Source organism: Gopherus evgoodei, chromosome 3 (genome assembly GCF_007399415.2).
Source record: "Gopherus evgoodei ecotype Sinaloan lineage chromosome 3, rGopEvg1_v1.p, whole genome shotgun sequence".
NCBI lineage: Eukaryota > Metazoa > Chordata > Testudines > Testudinidae > Gopherus > Gopherus evgoodei.
Genome location: NC_044324.1, coordinates 57,449,742 through 57,471,332, shown reverse-complemented (window position 1 = coordinate 57,471,332; position 21,591 = coordinate 57,449,742). Strand labels below are relative to the sequence as shown.

Below are 21,591 nucleotides of genomic sequence, written 5' to 3'. Positions count from 1 at the left end.
AAGGTGCCTGTGACCTCTGGGGGCAGAGCCACAGCTAGGCAGGAAAGTCTGACCCACAGACTGGATGATGAGTCAGGAGGTGCAGGGGGTGCTCCCTCCCTCCTGCCAGTCTTAGTCCCCTGCCCCCAAGACAACAGACAACTCCCACCTGCTAGGCAGCTGGCTGACAACTCCTCTAGCAGTGCTCTTGCAGCTCCTTCCCCCTCCACCCACAGCGGCTAAGAGCTGCAGGCCCATGCAGCAGCTGTAGATGAGAGCAGCAAGGTGTGCCACAGGTGGCAGGTAAGAGCGGGGTTCCCGCCACCCACGACAGCTCAGATCTGTGGGGCCCCTGCTGCCCACCCTGGTTAACAGCAATGAGCCTGCCTCCTGCCCTAGCTGGTAGCAGCAGGGCCTCCACTGCCAGCAGCAGCTAAGATCTGTGGGCTTCGCTGCCTGCCATTGCTCTCAGAGCTTCAGGCTTCCCGCCGCCAGCCCCAGCTCACAGCAGCAGGGCCCCTACCACCCACCTGCCCTGGCTGATAGAAGCCGGGCCACCACTTACGGTGGCTAGAAGCTAAGGAGTCTGAGGGAGTGAGAGCTACTGCCCCCTGCTGGTGGCTGAGAGCTCTGGGACCCCAGCTGCCTGGAGCAGCTGAGAGCTCTAGGGCCTCCTGCAGCCTCCAGACTCTGATAGCTTTGGCCCCACGGCATTGAAGCTGAGGAAGATAATGTCACAGAGATCTCTGGTAGTGACAGAATCCATGACTTCTGTTACAAAACCTTATCATTAGTGATAGGTCACTGTCTTTGTGAGCAAAACCACAAACTGCATTATACCAATAAGTGGGGTTACAATGGAACGTAGTTCTTTATTTCATTCACCACCTCAAACTAGTGCTACAGAGATGTTACTGAATATTTTACAAGCCCTGTTACATATGTCTTTGCTGATGGACATTTAAAAAAAATAGAATACAGAATGCATTACAAACATTACAACCCCAGTGCATAAAACAGATTAATTATGTTAACCTATCTGTAAGTGGGAGTTTTGGGAACAAATCCTAGGTGCTGCAGACCATCATTAGCAGTGGGTTTCATGCTGAACTATTGCTTCACTCAAACTTCAGAATGAATGCATTTAACAAACACTCCTTGAAGCATTTGATTTTTCTTGTGATTAAAATTTCATTTAATAATCAACCTCACCCAGTGTTTGACATTATGAAACATGGTGTACCAATAGGAAGATCTATAAAAGTTTTTGCTTTTATAACAAACACCAGTGATGAACATGAAAAAGATATTTGTGTTTTGGGAAAACAGGCTAACCTCCACTTTGGCATGAGCAGGAGCAATTTACATTGACTTTAATGAAAGCAGCATCTGCTTACACCAGAACTGAATATAATCCATTTTAAAATGTTTGTGGATCCAGCTGTTTCACTTTGTTATGCTTCGTAGAGGATTAACAGGAAAAAAATTCTTTGATTTGCAGGACATGAAAGCAGTTCTGCATAACTCCTCTTTTAAGTTACTCTGAAGTCATTAGCCCATAGCAGCCCCAAACTGAGCATTAAACAGGCTGAAGGTGGCAGCAGCATCCAGTGGATGGAGCATGGAATTGTTAGCCCTGGTCTACATTGGGAGGAGGGTCAACCTAACATATGCAACTTCAACTACGCTATGTATCTTAGGTCAAATTACCTCGCTGTGAGGATGGCGGTGAGTTGACCGCTGCCGCTCCCCCGTCAACTCCGTTTCCGCCTCTCGCAAGCTGGAGTTCTGGAGTTAACGGTGAGCGCGTTTGGGGATCTATTTATCCACATCTAGACAAGACACAATAAATCGATCCCCGAACGCGCTCACCGTTAACTCCGGAACTCCAGCTTGCGAGAGGCGGAAACGGAGTTGTCTTTTTCCCATAAGTCTGTTTCATATAGAGTATTCACCAAAGGGGAAAAAATGTGCTAGGTGAAATCTTAGTACATGACACAACAGCTTAAGTTTTCAAAAACCTAAGAGAAAAATTAGATTAGCTTTAAGAGTGCAGCAGAAGTACATTAATTACAATTTGCAGCAGCACCACCAACAAAGTTTAAGTCTAGAAGAGCAAACCTGATAGCATTCTTAGATCACATCTTCACTGTGAAAGAAAATATCTATGTTCTTTCTGATACCTAAGGCAGTGCTATCAGTATTTATTTAATATTTGCACCCAGCGCTCTAAAGTATTATTAGTTTAGTGCTAAAAAGTAACATTTTCTTTGCATTCCGTGCATTCTTTATGGAGACTTAACTTTGATCTGCCCAAATAGCTAGTACTACTTTAACCCTATTCGTTGTTGCATAGCTGTTGGACAGTTGATTTTGGATGTTCTAACAACATGATTGACTTTTCAGAGTTTTCTAGATTTCTAAGCAGAGTCTCTAGTCTCCTTTTGATTTTCTTTTGATCTTCAATAGCGCATCCAATTACAACAGACTGAAATTTCTGATCAATGGGTCCAGATGGTACCTCAGATGTGCATGCACCATAAAGTGACATTAAACGGCTTTTGTAACCTTCCAGATCATCAAGGAGTTTATTGACTACTTCATCAATCATCCTTGTGGCATGCAAAAGGGATTCCTGCTGCTGTGGGTTTCGTATTGTTTCTACAGAAACCTCAACAGTGAGGGTTCGGTCCATCAGACGACTGGCAGTCAGGCAAAGTTCTTCTCTTTCACCTAAATTTAAAAATAAAATTTTCTGATTTATAAAGTAGCCCTTTTGGGTATGAACAGCTTCACACATACAATCAAATTACCCTAGTGTATGTAGTATATACACATCTCTGCTGTGGGTTTGCAATAAAAATATTTTTAAAGCAGATCAGAAAATTTAATTGGTGATTCTATTTTGAACAGTGACTGTAAGAATGAAGGAGTCCTAAATTTGTGTCTCAATGTTAGACCAAACGTACTCAGTTTACAAGTACAATCTAACTGCCAGCCTTTCTATCGCAGCCTGGTCCTTGAGAGTCAAGCTCAGTTCCTCCATCTCATGCATTATTTCCAATAATAATGGTTCTGCATGCTAAATTGGACCCTCTAACACCTGGCCAACCTCATTCTTTCAGCTGGCTTGCATGCATATAACTGCCTGGAACTTATTAGACAAGTCTGTTGATGATGCACAAAATGGAATAGAATCCTGCTTCTTAATATTAGCTGTGTTGGCTCTGCAGTGCAAACAGCAGTAAAAAAACCAGTAAAAGCTTACATGTCACTGCAATGAGGCAATATACTGCTTTTGTTCAGAGTCCTATCTGAATAAGAGTATACCACTTTTCAGTCACTTTCCTGAGCATAATTACACTTCAGTGCTTTTTTTTCTTCATGATAGGAAAACATGTGAACTAAGCCACTACAGTCACAGCATCAACATAAACTTCTAGCAGAGCTACAAAAAAAATTAAATAAGTATTTTGCTACATAAAATAGAACTGGATAAAGAGCACCTTATTGGACTTTTTGCACTAGTTCTTGCATGCTATGCAGTAGTGCAGCTATGCATGGAGAGAAGGGGTAGATTGGTTTCTTAACTTATTAATATTTGTTAATAAAATGAAATGCCAGGAAGGGGCTATGATTTGACCTTACACTGGCTGAGTGAACTGTATTTTTAGAGCACTGTTCACAAGGATAACATAATAGATCCTTGTGGAACCCTACATGAGATATTTATCAGGGCAGGTAAATAACTAAGGCTTGGTCTACACAAGGAATTTATGTCGGTATAACTACATTGCTCAAGAGTGTGGAAAATCAACATCTCTGGGAGACGTAGTTGTACCTACTTAAGTTCCTAGTGTGTACAGCATTATGTCGATGGGAAGGCTTCTCCCGTTGACACAGCTGCTGCGTCTTGGGGAGGTGGCATATCCACGTGGACAGGAGAAGCTCTTCCATCGGTATAGGCAGCATCTTCACTATGCACTATAGCTGCACCAATGCAGTTCTGTAAGTATAGACAAGCCCTTACTCAGCATCACCCTCTGCAATCGTTCAATAAAAAGAATGGTACCACTAATGAGACAGCCAATCTTCCCCAATTAGTGTCTGTTAGTTAGATAACATCACCTCATCAGCTGCTATTTAGATTTTTCAGAAGTCTTTGGACACCTGGTTTTTCCTTATGGCTACAGTGGAAGCAGATGAAATATTTTCTTCTAATGGTATACAGCATATTTCAAGTTTGAGAAGGTACTTCAAGTACTCCCTGTACTTATAATGGGGAATACTGCTAGCACCAAAAATATCTTACTTTATTTTATGTTTTTTACTAATAGGCGCACACACCCATTTTATGAGTGGGTATCTAGTACAGTTTCCATGCTATATTCTGTCAAAAAACAAATAAAATTAAAGGAACCAGGAAACCAAAGGATGATTTCCAGATGATATCAGCCTTGCTGTGTCACAACCTTCTTGATACTATTACACAAAAGAGGATGGTTAAAAACAGGGTGAAATCAGCAAGATCACCACTGACAAGAGACTTGTTTCTTTAGCTGTCTGTTTAAGAACTGCTTGTTTGACAGAAGCTAGTTCCCTTTCTGCTATGGGGGACAGTACAGATTGTAACCAATGACTAATAGAATACTTCCCTGCTTGACTTTTAATAAACATAATGGCCAATGGATGGTCACCTGAATATCAAGGTAACCTGTGAGGATTATGTAAGCCCTTTGGGGTTTAGAGAGCATGGCCCCTTTAAATCTTTTTCCTGGGGGGAGGGGGAGAGTGAGAAAAAAGGAGGAAAACTCCAGGGGGTGGCACTAGAGCTGGGACGGAGAGAGAGGCAGCAACCCGCAGGCTCTCACAAAGGAAGCGGCAGAGAACCTGCCTGGAGCCTGGGAAGGACAGGGCGGCTGATCAGGGACACCCCAGGACAGGAGCCAGGAGGAGCCCTGTGCCAGGGAGGAATCGCCCAAGGAGGACAGGCCGGAGCTGGACCCAGTATCACGGCTGCCCAGAGCTGCATGGGGCTGAGAGTACTGGGGCTTGTGACTCTGCATTGGGAACAAGGAGGGAGGTTGCTAGATAGTTAAGTGGGGAGGTGGTCGCTCTGTGGCGCTTTGCAGAGAGCAGCAGAAGAGGGCACTAGAGGGGTTTGTTGGGGGAAAGTTCACAGGCGCCGAAGACAACCAGGAGCACCCAAGACTCACCACTGGACTGGAACTTTGCTCAGGACTCCTGAACTTGGTGTGCAGACACATTGCTCAGTGTCTGCCCTTCCAGACTGTGCTACCACTGGGCCTGTGGGGCCTTGGCTTGGATGCAGCCCTGTTTTACTGCTCCCCCTATATTTCTCCTTGTTGTATTTCTCCTCTCATCCCTCGTCAATAAATATCTCCCTTTGTTATATCCATTGTACTTCTCCTGTGGGTGTGTGTGGGTGTTCACTCTGGGGGGTTTGGAACAGGTGCCCCTAGGGTGGAAGGGATTTCTCCTACTCCATTCCTGCGCGCACCTTCTCTTGGCCAGAGCTGCCTGCAGAGCAGACTCCATCTTGGCCACGAGGGCGCTAAAGTTACAATTACATATAGGGAGAGGCTGCTAAGAAACCTCTGTAAGAGGAGAAAGGATAAACACAACTCCCTAATAGGCCAATTCTCCCCTTTAGAGACAGCTGAAACTCAATAGTGTCCACCAGTTTCCATATGTCTAAATAAAGTCCTCCCCCACCAGGAGCAAAGGTGAGCTGACCCTGACTTTGAAAAGGTGGTGATGGGCTGGGCAGGACAAAAGGGTAATTTTCACATATGCAGTAATGCTTGTCTGAATTTGAATAGTCAGGTATAAAAGGCTACTGAGGTAATAGGATCCATCTAACTAACACTACATTACCTCAAACAGACTTACATTTATTCTGTTCCCTCACCACTTTCAAATAGTTCAACTGAGCTGCAAGTAAAACGCATACACTAACTGTAATTTAGGATTGTATCCACTGATTTCTCCAAAAACAAGTTTCAAATGAGAATCCAGGAAAAGGCAGGCTCTCACCTTCACTGATGTGCCTCATATCTTGGCAGTTCTGTATATTGTGGATCATTTCTAGCAGGGTTTCTTTTTCTTGTTCCATAGCAGAGGCTGCATCACGCAAGGCTTCAACCCTGAATAAAGTTGAACAAAGCAGAAGAGGAAAAAAAATCTGTATATAATAAAGTCACTTCAGCCATATAACATGCTCTCAGTGTTTCTTTGTTTTTTTCCAGTCTGCCCTTTTAGTTAGTTTTAGCAACACTGCAGTGTTGTCAGACAAGTGACATGACTGCCAATTCATGGCAATATCAGGTACACCTATTCCATGATAAAAGACCCCCAGCACACCCATTGCTAGCCTCGGTCAGTTGACTCGGGCTTGGGCTGTAAAATTGCAGTGTAGATACGCAGGCATGTGCTGGAGCCGAAGATCTGAGGTCTGTGATGCGGGAGGGTCTCAGAGCCTGGGCTCCAGCCTGAGCCCAAAATGTCTACACTGCAATTTTTAGCCCTGCAGCCTGAGCCCAAGTCAGCTGACCTGGGCTCTGAGAGTTGGAGCCACAGGTATTTTATCACAGTGTAGACATGATAAAAGGACCATCAAGTCCTTCTATGTAAAAATGTGCTAAGAGAAAAGCTAGGATTGCCAAACCTCCAGGATTGTCCTGGAGTCTCCAGGAATTAAAGATTAATCTTTAGTTTAAGATTATGTCATGTGATGAAATCTCCAGGAATTCATCCAACCAAAGTTGCAACCCTAAGAAAAGGTAGAGAGCTCTCTGCAATTTCCTGTGCAGAAATCTCAGGGTACTAAGGGGATAAGGAGTTAGCAGCTGCATGGAACATAAGGATTCCTGGGCATCTTGGTTCCTCCATAGTTCTCAGGGCACCAGTGTGGAGTCAATGTCAATCATAGCATGGCATTCTCATGAATAATGTAGCCCTTGGTATCTCAGCAACAGCAATACACCAACCAACCCCTCACCTCTCTCAAAAAGGAGAAAGAAACTATAGAGCCAAAGTTAATGCTGTTCAGCTTGGTATTAACTTTAGATGGAATTTCCTTCTGGATAACACACCTTTTCATAGGTGAGCATGCTGCACCAAGTGTTTGCACGCCAGCTCTACACACTGCCGCCAAAATCACTGTTTCCTTAGCAGTAGGTGATGCAGAAGACAAGCAGTTGTAGGAAATGTAGAGAGGCCTGTATTTGTCCAGTAGCAGTTTAGGCAACAGCTCACATTCCTAAACTCCAGGTAATGCAGCAAACTAGGTTCCTCCAGAAACCTGACCCTCTTTCTGTGGTCCCATTCATCATACTACACACAAAATGTGTAACATCCTTCTACCTGGGGGACAAGCATGTCACATAAGCTTTGCTCTTTGTGCTCTATGTTTGGTCATATCTGCCATTACTTGTGCTCCTATATTCTCCCCTGCCCCTTTTGCTGTGTACTAGAGAGCTTGATCTGGCCTTCAGATCTGGAAATACTATACTGGAAACCTGGGTTTCAATCCTTCAGTTAATTTCCCATTCCTTCACCATGCCCTGAAAGTTAGGGGTTTGGAATTGATTAAAGTAATTGGGGAATGCCACAAATAGACAGAAAATGCACAGTAGGGAATCATTAGCACTGGAGATTAGTGCCAAAAGATAAACTTTTCCCCGCTCAAGCCTCCAGTTTCTGCACTTGCCCAAGTAATATTAATATCATGGTGTAGCGCAGTAGTGGGCAACCTGAGGTCCATCAGGGTAATCCGCTGGTGGCCACCAGACAATTTGTTTACATTTGCACGGCTGCCCGCAGCTCCCAGTGGCTGCAGTTTGCCGTTCCTGGCCAATGGGAAGTGGCGGACATCATGTCCCTGTGGCCTGTGCCGCTTCCTGCATATCCCATTGGCCAGGAACAGTGAACCGTGGCCACTGGGAGCTGCAGGTGGCAGTACAAATGTAAACAAACTGTCTGGGGGCCACCAGCAGATGACCCTGATGGGAAGTGTGCGGCCCGCAGGCTGCCCACCACGGGAGTAGAGGGTTTGTTGAGATTTAACTGGCTGCTAAGATTGTGCAAAAATGATACAACCTCTGTTTTCCCAGTTCCCCCACCTGTTGTATGATGGCTACTACATGAGTCTGTTGATAGTTCTAGACTCTTCCAACCGATAAGGCAGAAACTTTAGACAATTGCTAAATTGAGGTCTGTTTCATAGTGTCTATGGAACTCTCTGTAAAAACCAAGAGAATTCACCTATCCTGAAATGTTTATTAAACATGGTGAAAAAAATGTGATCTATTCTCTTTGACATTCATTTGGATATTACTCACAACCAGAGTGCCAATACCATTAATATTTTTACCTAAAAAATTTCCTATCCCCTGGAAAATAAAAACAAAGTAATTTATGATAGAATACAACAGAGGAGGATTGCTTGTGCCACATAGCTCTGCACAAATGACCACACAAGTACAATAGGGACAGGTTATTTTACTTTCCCCTTATGTAACTGCTTTATTTCTAATTCTTTCATCCCAACTAAAGGTGGTAAAGGTAGAAAAAGATTTTGCTTCATGGCACTAAGTAACCATTCAGGTTCCAATAATATCTTGACCAGATTCCCTTTACGTAGTCCATTGTGCACAAACATGTGGCTGCTATTTTTCCATCTTCTTTTCCTCAAAGTCTAAGTTTTTATTTGTTCTGATTTTTTTTTATTAGGTGGGGGAATTAAAATGGCCTCCCATGTATATCCCCACACTACTCTTGAGCCTAACTTCATTTCAACCCACCCTTCCAACTAAAGGCAGACAATGCCTAGGGAGAGGACTATAGGGGGATTACTTAATAGCAATATGATACATACCTTTCCAAGAGAGATCAAATACACTATTTCTACAGATCTCCCAGTCTAGGAACTTCAGCCATGAAATTAAATCCCTTATGTTCCCTGGTCTTACATCTCTGAGGTTGCACAGCATTGTACTAAAAGTACACCACTAAATTGTCTTAATTGCTATACATTTGTGTGCTGATTTTAAATCAACCTTTAGTTGTAATTTTACTGACAAATTTTTCTCATCTATCCCAGTGTTCATTAACTATAGTACCAAGCACAGTCAGAACATGGCTCATTCTCTCTTTCTGATGGAATCCACCAGGCAGTCAAAATACTTTGTACTCTAGAGCATTACAGGTTGTACCCACAAGATGGTGAGCACTATTAACTATTTATATGTATTTGCAATAAAAAAAGTTACACTGGTTTAAGTCAAGTGATTTAAAATTGAGTTAAATCAGTACAACCCCCTAATGCAGATACATTTAAACTGGTTTAACCTTTGCTCAAAAAGGGTTTGAGCTGTATTTAATCAATTTTAAATTTAAGTTTAGTTAAAACAGTACAACTTTTCTAATACACAAGACATCTACGTATATTTGTCTTGATAAACCTGTTATAGTACTAGAAGATGATCTAAAAATCACTCTCTTTACATCTTTCTAAATTAAAGCTAGGTTGTGTGTGTGTTTGGGGGAGGGAGGCAGGACTATGATACTGTCCATCAAAAGAAGCTTACTCAAAAAAAAACAATTTTTCAACATTATTCCCTGGACCACTGTGCAGATGATGAATGCGATCTGGATGCGAGAACATAGGTACTGTAACTAGGGGTGCTGCTCCATCCCCTGGCTTCAAGTGGGTTTCATCATACACAGACAGATGTACAGTCTTGCTCAAAGGCACTCAGCATCTCCCATATACAAATTGTTTCAGCACCCCTTTAGTATACACTGGGAGAACTGTAAGCTCTTCAGGGCAGGGATTGTCTATTTGTATCCAATACAGTGTGGAAACTGGTGATGGTATTAAACACTCTATTTTCTTAAGTCTCCTGTACAGCGAATTCAAAGATGAAGGCGTTTATGGTAGGCTCTGAGATAAACATGCATCTAACATCCAGGGGCAGCTCTAGGAATTTTGCTGCCCCAAGCACGGCAGGCAGGCCGCCTTCCGCGGCTTGCTTGCGGACCGTCCGCAGGCACGCCGCTTAGGGCAGCCTGCCTGCCGCCCTCATGGCGTTGGCAGAGCGACCACCGCGGCTTGCCGCCCCAAGCACATGCTTGGCATGCTGGGGCCTGGAGCCGCCCCTGCTAACATCACTTCCCCAAAGATTTCAGCCAGAAAATTAGTTGAGAGCAAAAGATGGGTGGAAAAAAGGTAACTTAGATAAAGGAATAAGCAACGCTCATTTAGATTTTTTTTCACTCTTAAGAGGAGACAATAATAAAATAATCCTGCTATGATGAAAATGAAGAAATATTTAGATACAAGCCTAATAATTGTAAGTGAAAGCTTACGTTTAAGACATACTTAAACTTATTTTATGTTTATTGTAACTGGCGAGGGGAAAATAATTTAATACAAATTCTTGACAAAGGCATGGATTTTTGGGGGGGGGATGAGGAAAGTATTGTAAAGTGACTCATTTTCATTATAATAATAAAGATAGTAATAAAGCAGGTAAATTGATTTTGTATCTGAGTTGGTTACATTTTTATGGAACTTCTGCGAGTCCATTTTAATGATTATATTAAATAACTCAACTATGCCTTTTTAAAAAAAAGACACCGATTAAAGTATTTTTCAGAATTTTTTTAAAAAAGTATCCCTTCACTCTTGTTCCCCTTGGAAACCTGAAACTAAAATTAAGAAATTTGGAGTTTTTAACAGATTAGTTTTATAGTAATTCAATTGCACACATACATTGATTCAACACACTCAATAAGGGCCTGATCCAATTCCATCAAAGTCAATGGGGTCCTTTTCAGTTATGTCAGTGGGTTTTGGATCAGGTCCTACCATCTGACATTGAAAACAGTGAACTGCATTACAGAGATGCATCTTGAATCAGTATAATTCTAAAGAGGATTTCTAAAATACCACTTCCTTAAAATACTGAGTGATTGTTATGTGATTAGAAGCTGACAGCTTAGTTTAGCAAGATTTTGTGGAGCATCAGGATAAATATAAATATAAACATTATATAAAATATAATATGCCATTGATAAAAATGCCCTTTAAAAAGTAATACCTTGACAAGTGTTAATATTTTATGTCAAATCTGATAACCAGATGTTAAGAATTATTTTATTTGCAATAATTGCTGTCTGGTGGCTACTCTAGACATTTGTGTCTACTACAGTATGTTGCATAGCCACAAAGTGGCACTTGTCAGCGAGACTTTTTGTTGTTGTTGCATTATCTGCAAAGTGCAAGGAATGCATGGCCCTGCAGAGTAATTCATGGCGCTCTCGCCCGAGAGGTCACCTTTTGGGGTCAGGACTGAGACATGTTGTGATATGCAACATGGTACACTGCTGTTGCTGTTCATGCATTTATTCTTTGTATAAATGGAGGACTTCAGTCTCCTGGGGCTATTAATCTGGAATGGCACAATTAAGTACAGGCCTGTTAGCCTTACATCGATTCTGAACAAGATAAACAATTCCCCTATCAACAGTTCCAATAAGAAAGAATATATGGGACTTGATTAATAAAGAATTAAAGGAGGGTAATGTAATTAATGCAAATCAACATGGTTTTATGGAAAACAGATCCCGTCAAACTAACGATATCTTTTTTTTGATGAAATTACAAGTTTGGTTGATACAGCTAATAGTGTTGACATAATATACGTAGACTTCTTTAAGGCACTTGATTTGGTTCCACACAACACTGTGATTAAAAAGAACTAAAACAATATAAAATTAATGAGACACAAGGTGGGTGAGATAATATCTTCTATTGGACCAACTTCTGTTGATGCAAGAGACAAGCTTTTGAGCTACACAGAACTTTTCTGACCTGAAGAAGATATTACCTCACCCACCTTGTCTCTCAAATATCCTGGGGCCAAAACTGCTACAACACTGCAAACATAAAATTAACATAGCACATATTAAATGGATTAAAAACTGGCTAACTGATAGATCTCAAAATGCAACTGTAAATGGGGAATTGTCCCAGAGTGTTTCCAGTGAGTCCTGCAGGTATTGGTTCTTGGCCCTATGCTATTTAACATTTTTAAAAACATAAAATCATCACTGATAAAGTTGGCAGATGACACTAAAATTGGGGAAGTGGCAAATAATGAAGAGGACATGTCTCTGATTCAGAACAATCTGGACTGCATGGTAAAACAAGTGCAAGCAAACAATATGCATTTTAATACAGCTAAATATAAAGAGATATAGCTAGGAACAAAGAATGTGGGCCATACTTAGAGGATGGGAGATGCTATACTGGAAAGCAGTGACTGAAAAAAATTGGGGGTAGTGGTGAATAATCAGCTGAAATGAGCTCTCAGTGTGATGCTGTACCCAAAGCAGCTAATGCAATCCTTGGATGTATAAACAGGGGAATCTTGAGTAGGAGTAGAGAGGTTATTTTACCTCTATATTTGGCAGTGCTGGAATACTGTGTCCATTTCTGGAACCCACAATTCAAGAACGATGCTGGTAGATGAGAGAGGGCTCAGAAAAGAGCCATAAGAATGACTGAATGATTAGAAAACATGCCTTATAGTGATTGAATTCTTTGAATCTATCTATTCAACTTAAAGAGAAGATTAAGAGGTGACTTGATTACACTCTACAAATACCTACATGGGGAACAAATATTTAATAGTGGGCTCTTCAATCTAGCAGAATAAGTGATAACATTATTCAATGGCTGGAAGTTGAAGCTAGAAAAATTCAGACTGGAAATAAGATGCAAATTTTTCACAGTGAGGGTAAACAACCACTGGAACAATTTACAAAGGGTTGTGGTGGAGTCTCCATTGCTGAATATTTTTAAATCCAGATTACATGTTTTTCTAAAAAATATGATCTAGGAATTATTTTGGGGAAGTTCACTGGCCTGTGTAATACAGGAGTTCAGACTGTATGATCACAGTGGTCCGTATGAATCTATGAGCTCTAAAATATGCAACTTTTCATCCTCACCTTCAAGCTCCTGCACAAGTTCGATCGTCACTTGGCTCCCTGTACTTTTTATGATGAAATTCCCATTCCACATTAAAGGACGTGACATCAAAACCTGTGAAAATTCATTCGAACACAAGGCACAGCTAATTTCTTCAATGCAGTGAAAATAGCAGCATCTCAACCTTATGTAACAAGTGCACCGACCTTCATACTCAATTTGGAGGAGAAGGGCGTGAATGTGTCTGGGAAAGAGGTTCAAAAAGGGAGACAGAAGGATGGAGAAAATGATTGCCTGCAAGTGGGAGGGTCCTGAATCTGACATGTAACCAGGGCCAATACGAAATAAATCTTTCTAGCATACTTCGGTGCATACATCTGGAATATCACACATTCAAAAATATACATTATATCTACTAATCTAATACTTTATTTATTTAGGCTGAGGAGTAGATTCTTCCTATAGTGCAATATAATCACTGTCAGGGATCATGGGATACTACCTTATCTTTTCCCACAATTCCATTGATGCAAAAGCCCCATGAATTGGTCCCCAAAAGAAGTATGGTAGCGAAAATTAAATTTTTTTTTTAACATGGACAAGGTATTAGATTTCTTTTCTTTCACATTTTCATAATCTTACAATTCTAATTTTCCTTTCCTTTGTAGCATTTAACGTAAATCAACCATAAAAACAATAATAAAACAACTCCCTTGACATAAATTAAGTACTCTAACACACAATGCTGATTTGCAAACCCACCCAGAAGAGCTCAACTAAGCAAATACATTTTTAATCAAATTGAATATTTGTTACAGTAATAAGAGTGAAAATATTAAGCTTTAAAATGTTTGAAAGGGTTCTGATTAGACCTTTGCCACTCAACCAAAACCCTATGGCACCCAACTACAAGTGTTGAGTTTGGGTCTGGTCAGGTGTAATCTGACTAGCATACATTCTGAGTAGTCGCTTATCACTGAGTGTGCCAACTATGCTATTCATAGGCTAACTTTGAATGTGTGGGCTAAGGTGCACATGGGAGAGGAGGGGCAGTGGGAGGCCCCATTTGGAAGCAGAGAGGGGCAGAGAAATTTAAAGGGTAGTTGGGGCGGGGGGAGGAAGGGAAGCTGGGAGATATAAAGGACAGTAGGAGAGCTCAGGAAGGCCCAGAAGCAGAAGTGACACCTGCCTGGCAGAGCCCTTCCTGTCCCTACCTCTCCACTACTTGTGTCCAGTTCCTCAAGGAGACAACTCTGTCTGGGTGGCCCTGCTCTCCTACCTAGTCCTGGCTGTAGCCTCCCCAGCTTCCTCTGCGCTGACCAGCCACTGAGTGCCCATTGTCCAGGTCTATCACCAGCACCTGAGATCGAGGACTCTTTGCAGCTAGGGAGAGAAAAGGGCTACCTGGCCCAGGACCAACTCCCCACAACAGGCACTGGCATCAGGGCCCCTCTTACCCCAGTTCCCACTTCCTGGTCTGATCCTGGGCATGGCTCCAGTCCCCTCAGTCCCATTCTTGCCACTGCCCCCATGAACGTGATGTATGGGGAGAAAAAAACAGTTCAATCTCCACAATATTTCAATTGTGGGAAGCCAACTCCCTCACCACTAACCCCAAGTTCTGCTGCCCCAATGCTATTGTTTGCAATTTTAAGCCAGCTAGTCCTTCCATTTTCATTATTTTCTCAGGCTGGGTATGAAAACAATTTGACAGTCATGGGATCAGGTCAGATTGGCTGTGGTCTAGTGGGGTATGGTTCAGGATTTAACATCAGACCCAAGCAGACCTTTGCTATTCATTGGTTCCTGATCCTCCAGTGAAGGACATCTCAGGCACAATAAAATGGCTGCATAGAACTCTCAAGACTTCTTTTCTGATCATCAGCTTGTTAGAGATACTATAAAGTCTTGCACTACAGAGCAAGAATCTAACCAGACTGTAAATCTATAAAAATATTAACTTGAACCCACTCTTTTTACATAAATTATTAAACACAGTATTATACAGTAATGCCATTATACAAAGCATAACAACATAAAGGCCAGTAGCAGACAAAATATTTTTATGCAGAAAATATATATATACACAAGCTATCATATTATTCCACTTACTTGTATATTCCATGATCATTTATCACTTATTCAAATATAATTTTTCACAACACTACAGAATGTAAATTAAAATATAAGTAAACCATGTAGATTGCAATAGTACCTAAAAATGTAATGGCTCAGGGATTCAAAAGCCAAGTACCGGGAAAAATGAGAGAGGACAAGGAAAAGGGAAACCTCACAAGACAATAATACTACCAGTTAGTTTTTGAGAGGTCTGAGTCTAAACACCTCCCTTCACTGTCACCTGATGTCTAGTGTTTCATTTTGTATATGCTCGTTTGAAGAGTCATGTATTTTATTCTGAATTTCACTGATTGTTCCACCGTATGCTGCTAGTATTTTCAGAAAGGTAACTTGGGCCCCCGATCATGCAAATACTTAAGCACCTGTTAAAAATGTATGCACATGAATAGTCCCACATGTATAACGTCAAACAGGTACATGTGTGTCTGCAGGGTTGGGGCTTTGATGTTGAATATCAATTAAGACCACTACATAAAAAACCCAGTTCTCCTTATTTCTGCTTTTTACTTGGCCTACAAGTGACTGAACGCAAGTGCAGCGCCTTCCTCTAGTACAGGGGTGGGCAAATTTTTTGGCCCGAGGGCCACATCTGGGTAAGGCAGGCCATGAATGCTCATGAAATTGGTGACTGCGGTGCGGGAGGGGGTGAGGGCTCCAGCTGTGGGCTGGGGCCAGAAATGAGGAGTTCAGGGTGCAGGAGGGGGCTCCAGTCTGGAGCAGGGGGTTGGAGCATGGGGGGGAAGAGGGTTCTGGCAGGGGGTGCAGGCTCTGGGATGGAGATGAGGGTGCAGGAGAGTGCTCTGGGCTGCGACCGAGGGGTTCAGAGAGCAGGAAGGGGATCAGGGCTGGCTCAGGGAGCTGGGGCACAGGAGGGAGTCAAGGATCTGGGCATCAAGCAGCTCCTGGAAGCAGCGGCAGTTCCCCGCTCCAGCTCAGCTGGCTGTCCCTCGCTGGCCTTAGCACTGGGTTAAGAATTATACGATTAAGCTAATAGTTTTATAGTTCTGTGTCCCCAATGCTATCATTTCAGTGAGAATGGTAGGTTAGTACTGTGTTCAACTGCATTTTGCCATTTATATTACCGAGAATAATCCAACAAATAGAAGTTTTATTTCGTTCGCTGTGATATGATGTATATTAAATTACACTCCCCTGCCACACTAACACTCATTCAAAGAAAGATTGCTGGTGTTGCTGCCTAGAAGCAGCACTTCATTCTTTAAGGCACTGACTTTTTTTTTTAATCCACTGACTACTCTTGTATGCAGAAATCCTGCCAGTTTGACAGATTGGTGGGAGGGGGGATAATCCCAAAATTGTAAGGAAAGATGAAGTAGTGAACAGTTCATTTGTGGAACAGATTTTCTTGAAGGGGGAAGGGAAGATGAGGAAACTGATATCACAGTAGGGTACTGTCTTTGGGGTTGGGGGAGGCCAAGGAAAGAAATCAGTTGAAAACTATATTTCTGTCTGACAATTTTCACTCCTGTAGTTACAAGTAACACCTAAAATTACTACAACTAAAACAAATTGTGAAGTAATGCACATTGGAGGCAAAAACATGAACTATGCCTACACCTTGTACAGTTCTCTTTTAACTGGATCAGCTCAGGAAAAGGACCTGGTAATCATTGTGGACAGCTAAATGAAAACCTCTGTTCAGTGTGCAGCTGTAGTCAAAGAAGCTAACAAGCTGTTATATGTGTAAAAAATGGAATGAAGAACAAAAGGGAAAATATATTATGTCATCATACAAATCAATGGTACACCCTCATTTAGAATACCGTGTGCTGTTCTGATCACCCCACCTCAAAAAAGGACACAGTAGAATTAGAGGGGATTCAGGGATGTGGAAAAACTCATTTGAAGGGAGACTGAAAAGATTGGGATTGTTCAATTGAGCCACCATTGGCCAAACTGCTCAGGACTGGTTGCTGCCTCCTGATCTTCAGAGATGGGCAGGGCCTGGTATCAGGGTGTCCCCCTATTCCCACCTATGTACCCAGTCTCCACTGAGCTGGGGTGGGGGGGAACAGAGAGACTGTGCTGGTGCCTCTGGCTCAGGAGCAGGATCTGAGGCTGAACTGAACAAGCCTTCAGGCTCCTGAGTGTTTGACTTAAAGCGACAGTGCACTCATATACAAATTCCCCTTCACACATTCTTGTATTATTAGTATTGGTACTTCCTGTTGAAATGCACGTATATTCTCTGTAATATTATTCTTTCAAAGTTCATTAAGGATTGCAGTACTGTTATTTTAGTTTTTTGACTGGTCTGTGAATTTCTTAATTTTATTTCTCTCTTGTGCTTAAATTTAATTATTTGAATACTGAGTTCTAAAATAACTAACCTGTGTTGGCTGTGTTCATTATCTTTATTACTTTTATTACCACATTGTGCTTTATCATTCTTTATTTAAAGTGGTGCAATCAAATAATAGGAAAAATTGAACAGGAGTACTTGTGGCACCTTAGAGACTAACTAATTTATTTCAGCATGAGCTTTCGTGAGCTACAGATGCATCCGAAGAAGTGAGCTGTAGCTCACGAAAGCTCATGCTGAAATAAATTTATTAGTCTCTAAGGTACCACAAGAACTCCTAATCTTTTTGCGGATACAGACTAACACGGCTGCTACTCTGAAACCTGTCAAATCATAGTATCCTTTTAGAACATAAATTTAGTTTGTACTCACCTTAGCTTTATCAGTTCAAAAAAAGTAGCTAAACATACAACTTTAGACACTGTGCAGATGGTCACTTATTTTCAAAAATTCTATTTTTTGTTAGAGCCATAAAATAACAAAGTTCATAGGAAAAAAAATGCAGTTCCAAGTCTGATCCTAAGAGTAATGATGGTGCCAAATGTTGATGGATGTCATACATGATTGTGACTGGTAAACATATACACAACTGCCAACTTTCCATTATGCTGGGGGATGCTCGACCCCTGACTCTGCCTCAGGCCCTGCCCCCACTTCACCCCTTCCCTTAAGACCACACCCCACCCTGCCTCTTCCAACCCCTGCTCCACCCCCATCCCGCCTCTTCCCGCCCCATTCTGCCACCTCCCCTGAGTGCACCGTGTCCTGGCTCCTCCCCCACAGCCTCCTGCATGCCGGAACACCCATGGAGTCAGGGCCTATGAACATATGCGCCAAAATATCGAGAAAAAATATGTTTTTAGTGGAGTGAACAATTGACTAAAATAGAGTAGATAATGGCAACACTGAGTGTGTCTGTTAGAGAAAGTACACAGATTTTCAGCAGAAGCTACTTATTTTTATTTCTCTCCACTAGAGATAGTGTACAAAGTATCAAACTTATGTTTCTGATATCTTTGTTAAGGTTCCAAAACTGATACCTCCAGGATTGAGAATATCTCGCTGTATTATCTCCTGATTGTATATATAAACTTAAAACATGGGTTTAACTAGTGTTTTTATATTTTTTTCTTTACATGGGAATTAGATACTGTGCTCCTGACAGCTAATTTCTAAGTTATCTAAAGAAGAAAAAAAAAACCATCATAATCCTAGAGTTTTCAGTGCCTAACTAGCCCCTACAATCAGTTAAACTTGCCCCTTCCTACTAAAACCTGAAATGGCACCCTGGTTCCACTGGATTATTGTATCTTCTGTGAAACATGATTCTCTAAGGAAGATGGAGCTCCCCTTATAAAGCAAACGGCTCCCCTGCTGCCTAACCCTTCAAAATTCAAATACACTGTGTTCAGCAAGACGTGTGAACACAGGATCTCTATAATAACAACTGTGTCTTCCTACCCCTATGAGCCGGGAAACTATATATAGGTCTCTTCCCAGCACTTCAGTGGAAGCTGCTGTGCTCTTCACTCGCAGCCTGTTTAAATCCCAGCAACAACAAACTTGTTTTTCATTCAAGTCCGGTGGCAGGAATAGACGCCCAGATGGGAGAGAAGAAATCAGCAACAGCATCAACCTACTGGGCTTCCAGTACACGCACACAGCACCGGCTGAGCACGTCTAGCAAGGCTCTTCTCCAACAGCAGAAACACTTCAACAGTCCCTACTTGCCACATTAGCAAGACCCTTCCAAAAATGCCCTGCGCACCCTGCCGCGCTAGCAGGACGCTTCTCCCATCCCCCATACCCGTACCCGTACCCTGCCGCGCTAGCAGGACGCTTCTCCCATCCCCCATACCCGTACCCGTACCCATACCCTGCCGCACTAGCAGGACGCTTCCCCCCCTCCCCCATACCCTGCAACGCTAACAGGACGCCTCCCCCCCACAGCCTGCCGCATTAGCAGGCGCCCCCACCCGTCCCCTGCACGGCCAGAGCCCCTTCCGCGGGCCGTGCCCCGACCTGAGCTCCAGCTGGTCCAGGTTCTGCAGCAGGCGGCTGGAGCAGTCGGCCATGGAGGTGGAGCGGAAGAAGCGCCCGCGGAGCTGCCCCGCCGGCTGGCCCTCTTTGGCCTTAGCGCTGATCCTGGCCTGGGCCATGGCGCTCCCGGGCCTGACGAGCCCCTACTGCGGCTACGACTCCGCCTCCCGCTCCCCTCAGGGCAGACCCCGCGCAGCGCCAAAGCAAGAAACCAACCGCCGCCGGCCCCCCGCGCCTGCTCCCTGCCCCACTGGGACAACCCCTCCCCGCCCCCACCACGGGGAAATGTGGCAGAGACTCGCCCCTCGCACGCCAGTGATGGGAGCAGCTGGCCGGTCACCAGGGGGGTTGTCTGACTGCTCCCCAGGGCCGGCTCGAAGTTTTTTGCTGCCCCAAGCAAAAAAAAATTTGGCTGCCCATTCACCCCAGCCCTGGGCTCTCTCTTCTCTTCCGCCCCCGCCTGCACCCCCTGCTGCCCCAGCCCTGGGCTCTCTCTTCTCCCCTGCCCCCGCCTGCACCCCCAGCCCTGGGCTCTCTCTTCTCCCCTGCCCCCGCCTGCACCCCCAGCCCTGGGCTCTCTCTTCTCCCCTGCCCCCGCCTGCACCCCCAGCCCTGGGCTCTCTCTTCTCCCCTGCCCCCGCCTGCACCCCCTGCTGCCCCAGCCCTGGGCTCTCTCTTCTCCCCTGCCCCACCTGCACCCCCAGCCCTGGGCTCTCTCTTCTCCCCTGCACCCCCAGCCCTGGGCTCTCTCTTCTCCCCCGCCCCCACCTGCACCCCCAGCCCTGGGCTCTCTCTTCTCCCCTCCCCACCTGCACCCCCTGCCGCACTAGCCCTGGGCTTCCCCCCACCAGTGCTGACTCCGCCCGCTCCCCCTTTACCTCCCACCAGTCCAGCGCTGGCAGGGTCTGGGTAAATAGCGGGGCTCCCGGACTGCACCTCAACCTAAGGTCCCTCCAGCCAGTGCTCCCGCCTCCAGGACCGGCCAGGAGCCGGGAGGGCAGAGCCGGGGGACCGCCCTGGCAGGGGGCTGAGGAGCCAGGGCTGGGTCACCCCAGAGGAAGCGGAGCCCCAGAGAGCGGGACGCAAGCCTCGCACAGCAGCGCCCCGCCCTCTATAGCCCCACTGCTGCTTCTGGCCGACCTGCTGCAGTTCCTTGGGGGCTCGGGCTGCTTCACCAATCCCCGGATGCGGCGCTGGGGGGCGGCTGCCCTGCGGCACCTGCAGGTGGCTCCCTGTGCCCCGCGGGCAGCTCCCAGCCTGAGTGTCCCCCGCTCAGAGCCTGTCCGGCCCAGCCACAAGGTGCAGCGCTGCTCCCCCACAGCACAAACCTCAGTGGCCCCAGAACACCCTCTATGCACAATGTGCTGCTGCTGCTGCCAGGGCCGCTGTAACAACAGAAACAGTTACCACGTTACACCGGCTCTAGACTTTTGCCACTGGAAGCAAAAAAAAAAAAAAAAAAAGATGGCTGGAATGCCACCCCTGAAAATGTGCTGCCCCAAGCACGTGCTTGGTTTGCTGCTCCCTACCAGGGGGATGGGAGACACAAGACTCAGAGTCGCCCCTCCACCGCATCCACCCCCTGTGAGGCCGGGTGGGAACATGGCCCATAGCACCAATCCCTCGCCATGGGGCAGGACTCATTCTGCTGAGGAAATTGACAAACTCTCCACGTGGCCTCCTGTAGAAGTACAGGGCAGGTACCCTGTGTCATAACTTAGTCCCAGATTTGGACCTTAGCGTCCAAAATATGGGGGTTAGCATGAAAACCTCCAAGCTTAATTACCAGCTTGGACCTGGTAAAGCTGCCATCACCCAAAAAATTAGAGTGTTTTGGGGCACTCTGGTCCCCCCAAAAACCTTCCCTGGGGACCCCAAGACCCAAATCCCTTGAGTCTCACAACAAAGGGAAATAAACCTTTTCCCTTCCCCCCTCCAGGTGTCCCTGGAGAGATACACAGAAGCAAACTCCATGAATCTAAACAGAGGGAGTCCACCCTCTCTATTTCCAGTCCTGGAAAACAGAAGTACTTCCCTCTTCACCCAGAGGGAATGCAGAGTCAGACTAGTAAATCTAACACACACAGAT

At 44.5% G+C, this 21,591-nt stretch overlaps 1 protein-coding gene across 1 annotated transcript; it reads right to left on the bottom strand.

Moving 5' to 3' along the window:
- Nucleotides 1-1,901: 1,901 nt before the first annotated feature.
- Nucleotides 1,902-19,686, bottom strand: BAG2 (BCL2 associated athanogene 2). Its single transcript, XM_030555651.1, has 3 exons — nt 19,485-19,686; nt 6,037-6,146; nt 1,902-2,712 (listed from the first exon to the last, which is right to left on the bottom strand). Exons 1-3 carry the CDS (start codon nt 19,619-19,621, stop codon nt 2,318-2,320), a joined length of 642 nt encoding a protein of 213 aa, XP_030411511.1. The 5' UTR covers nt 19,622-19,686; the 3' UTR covers nt 1,902-2,317.
- Nucleotides 19,687-21,591: the final 1,905 nt, after the last annotated feature.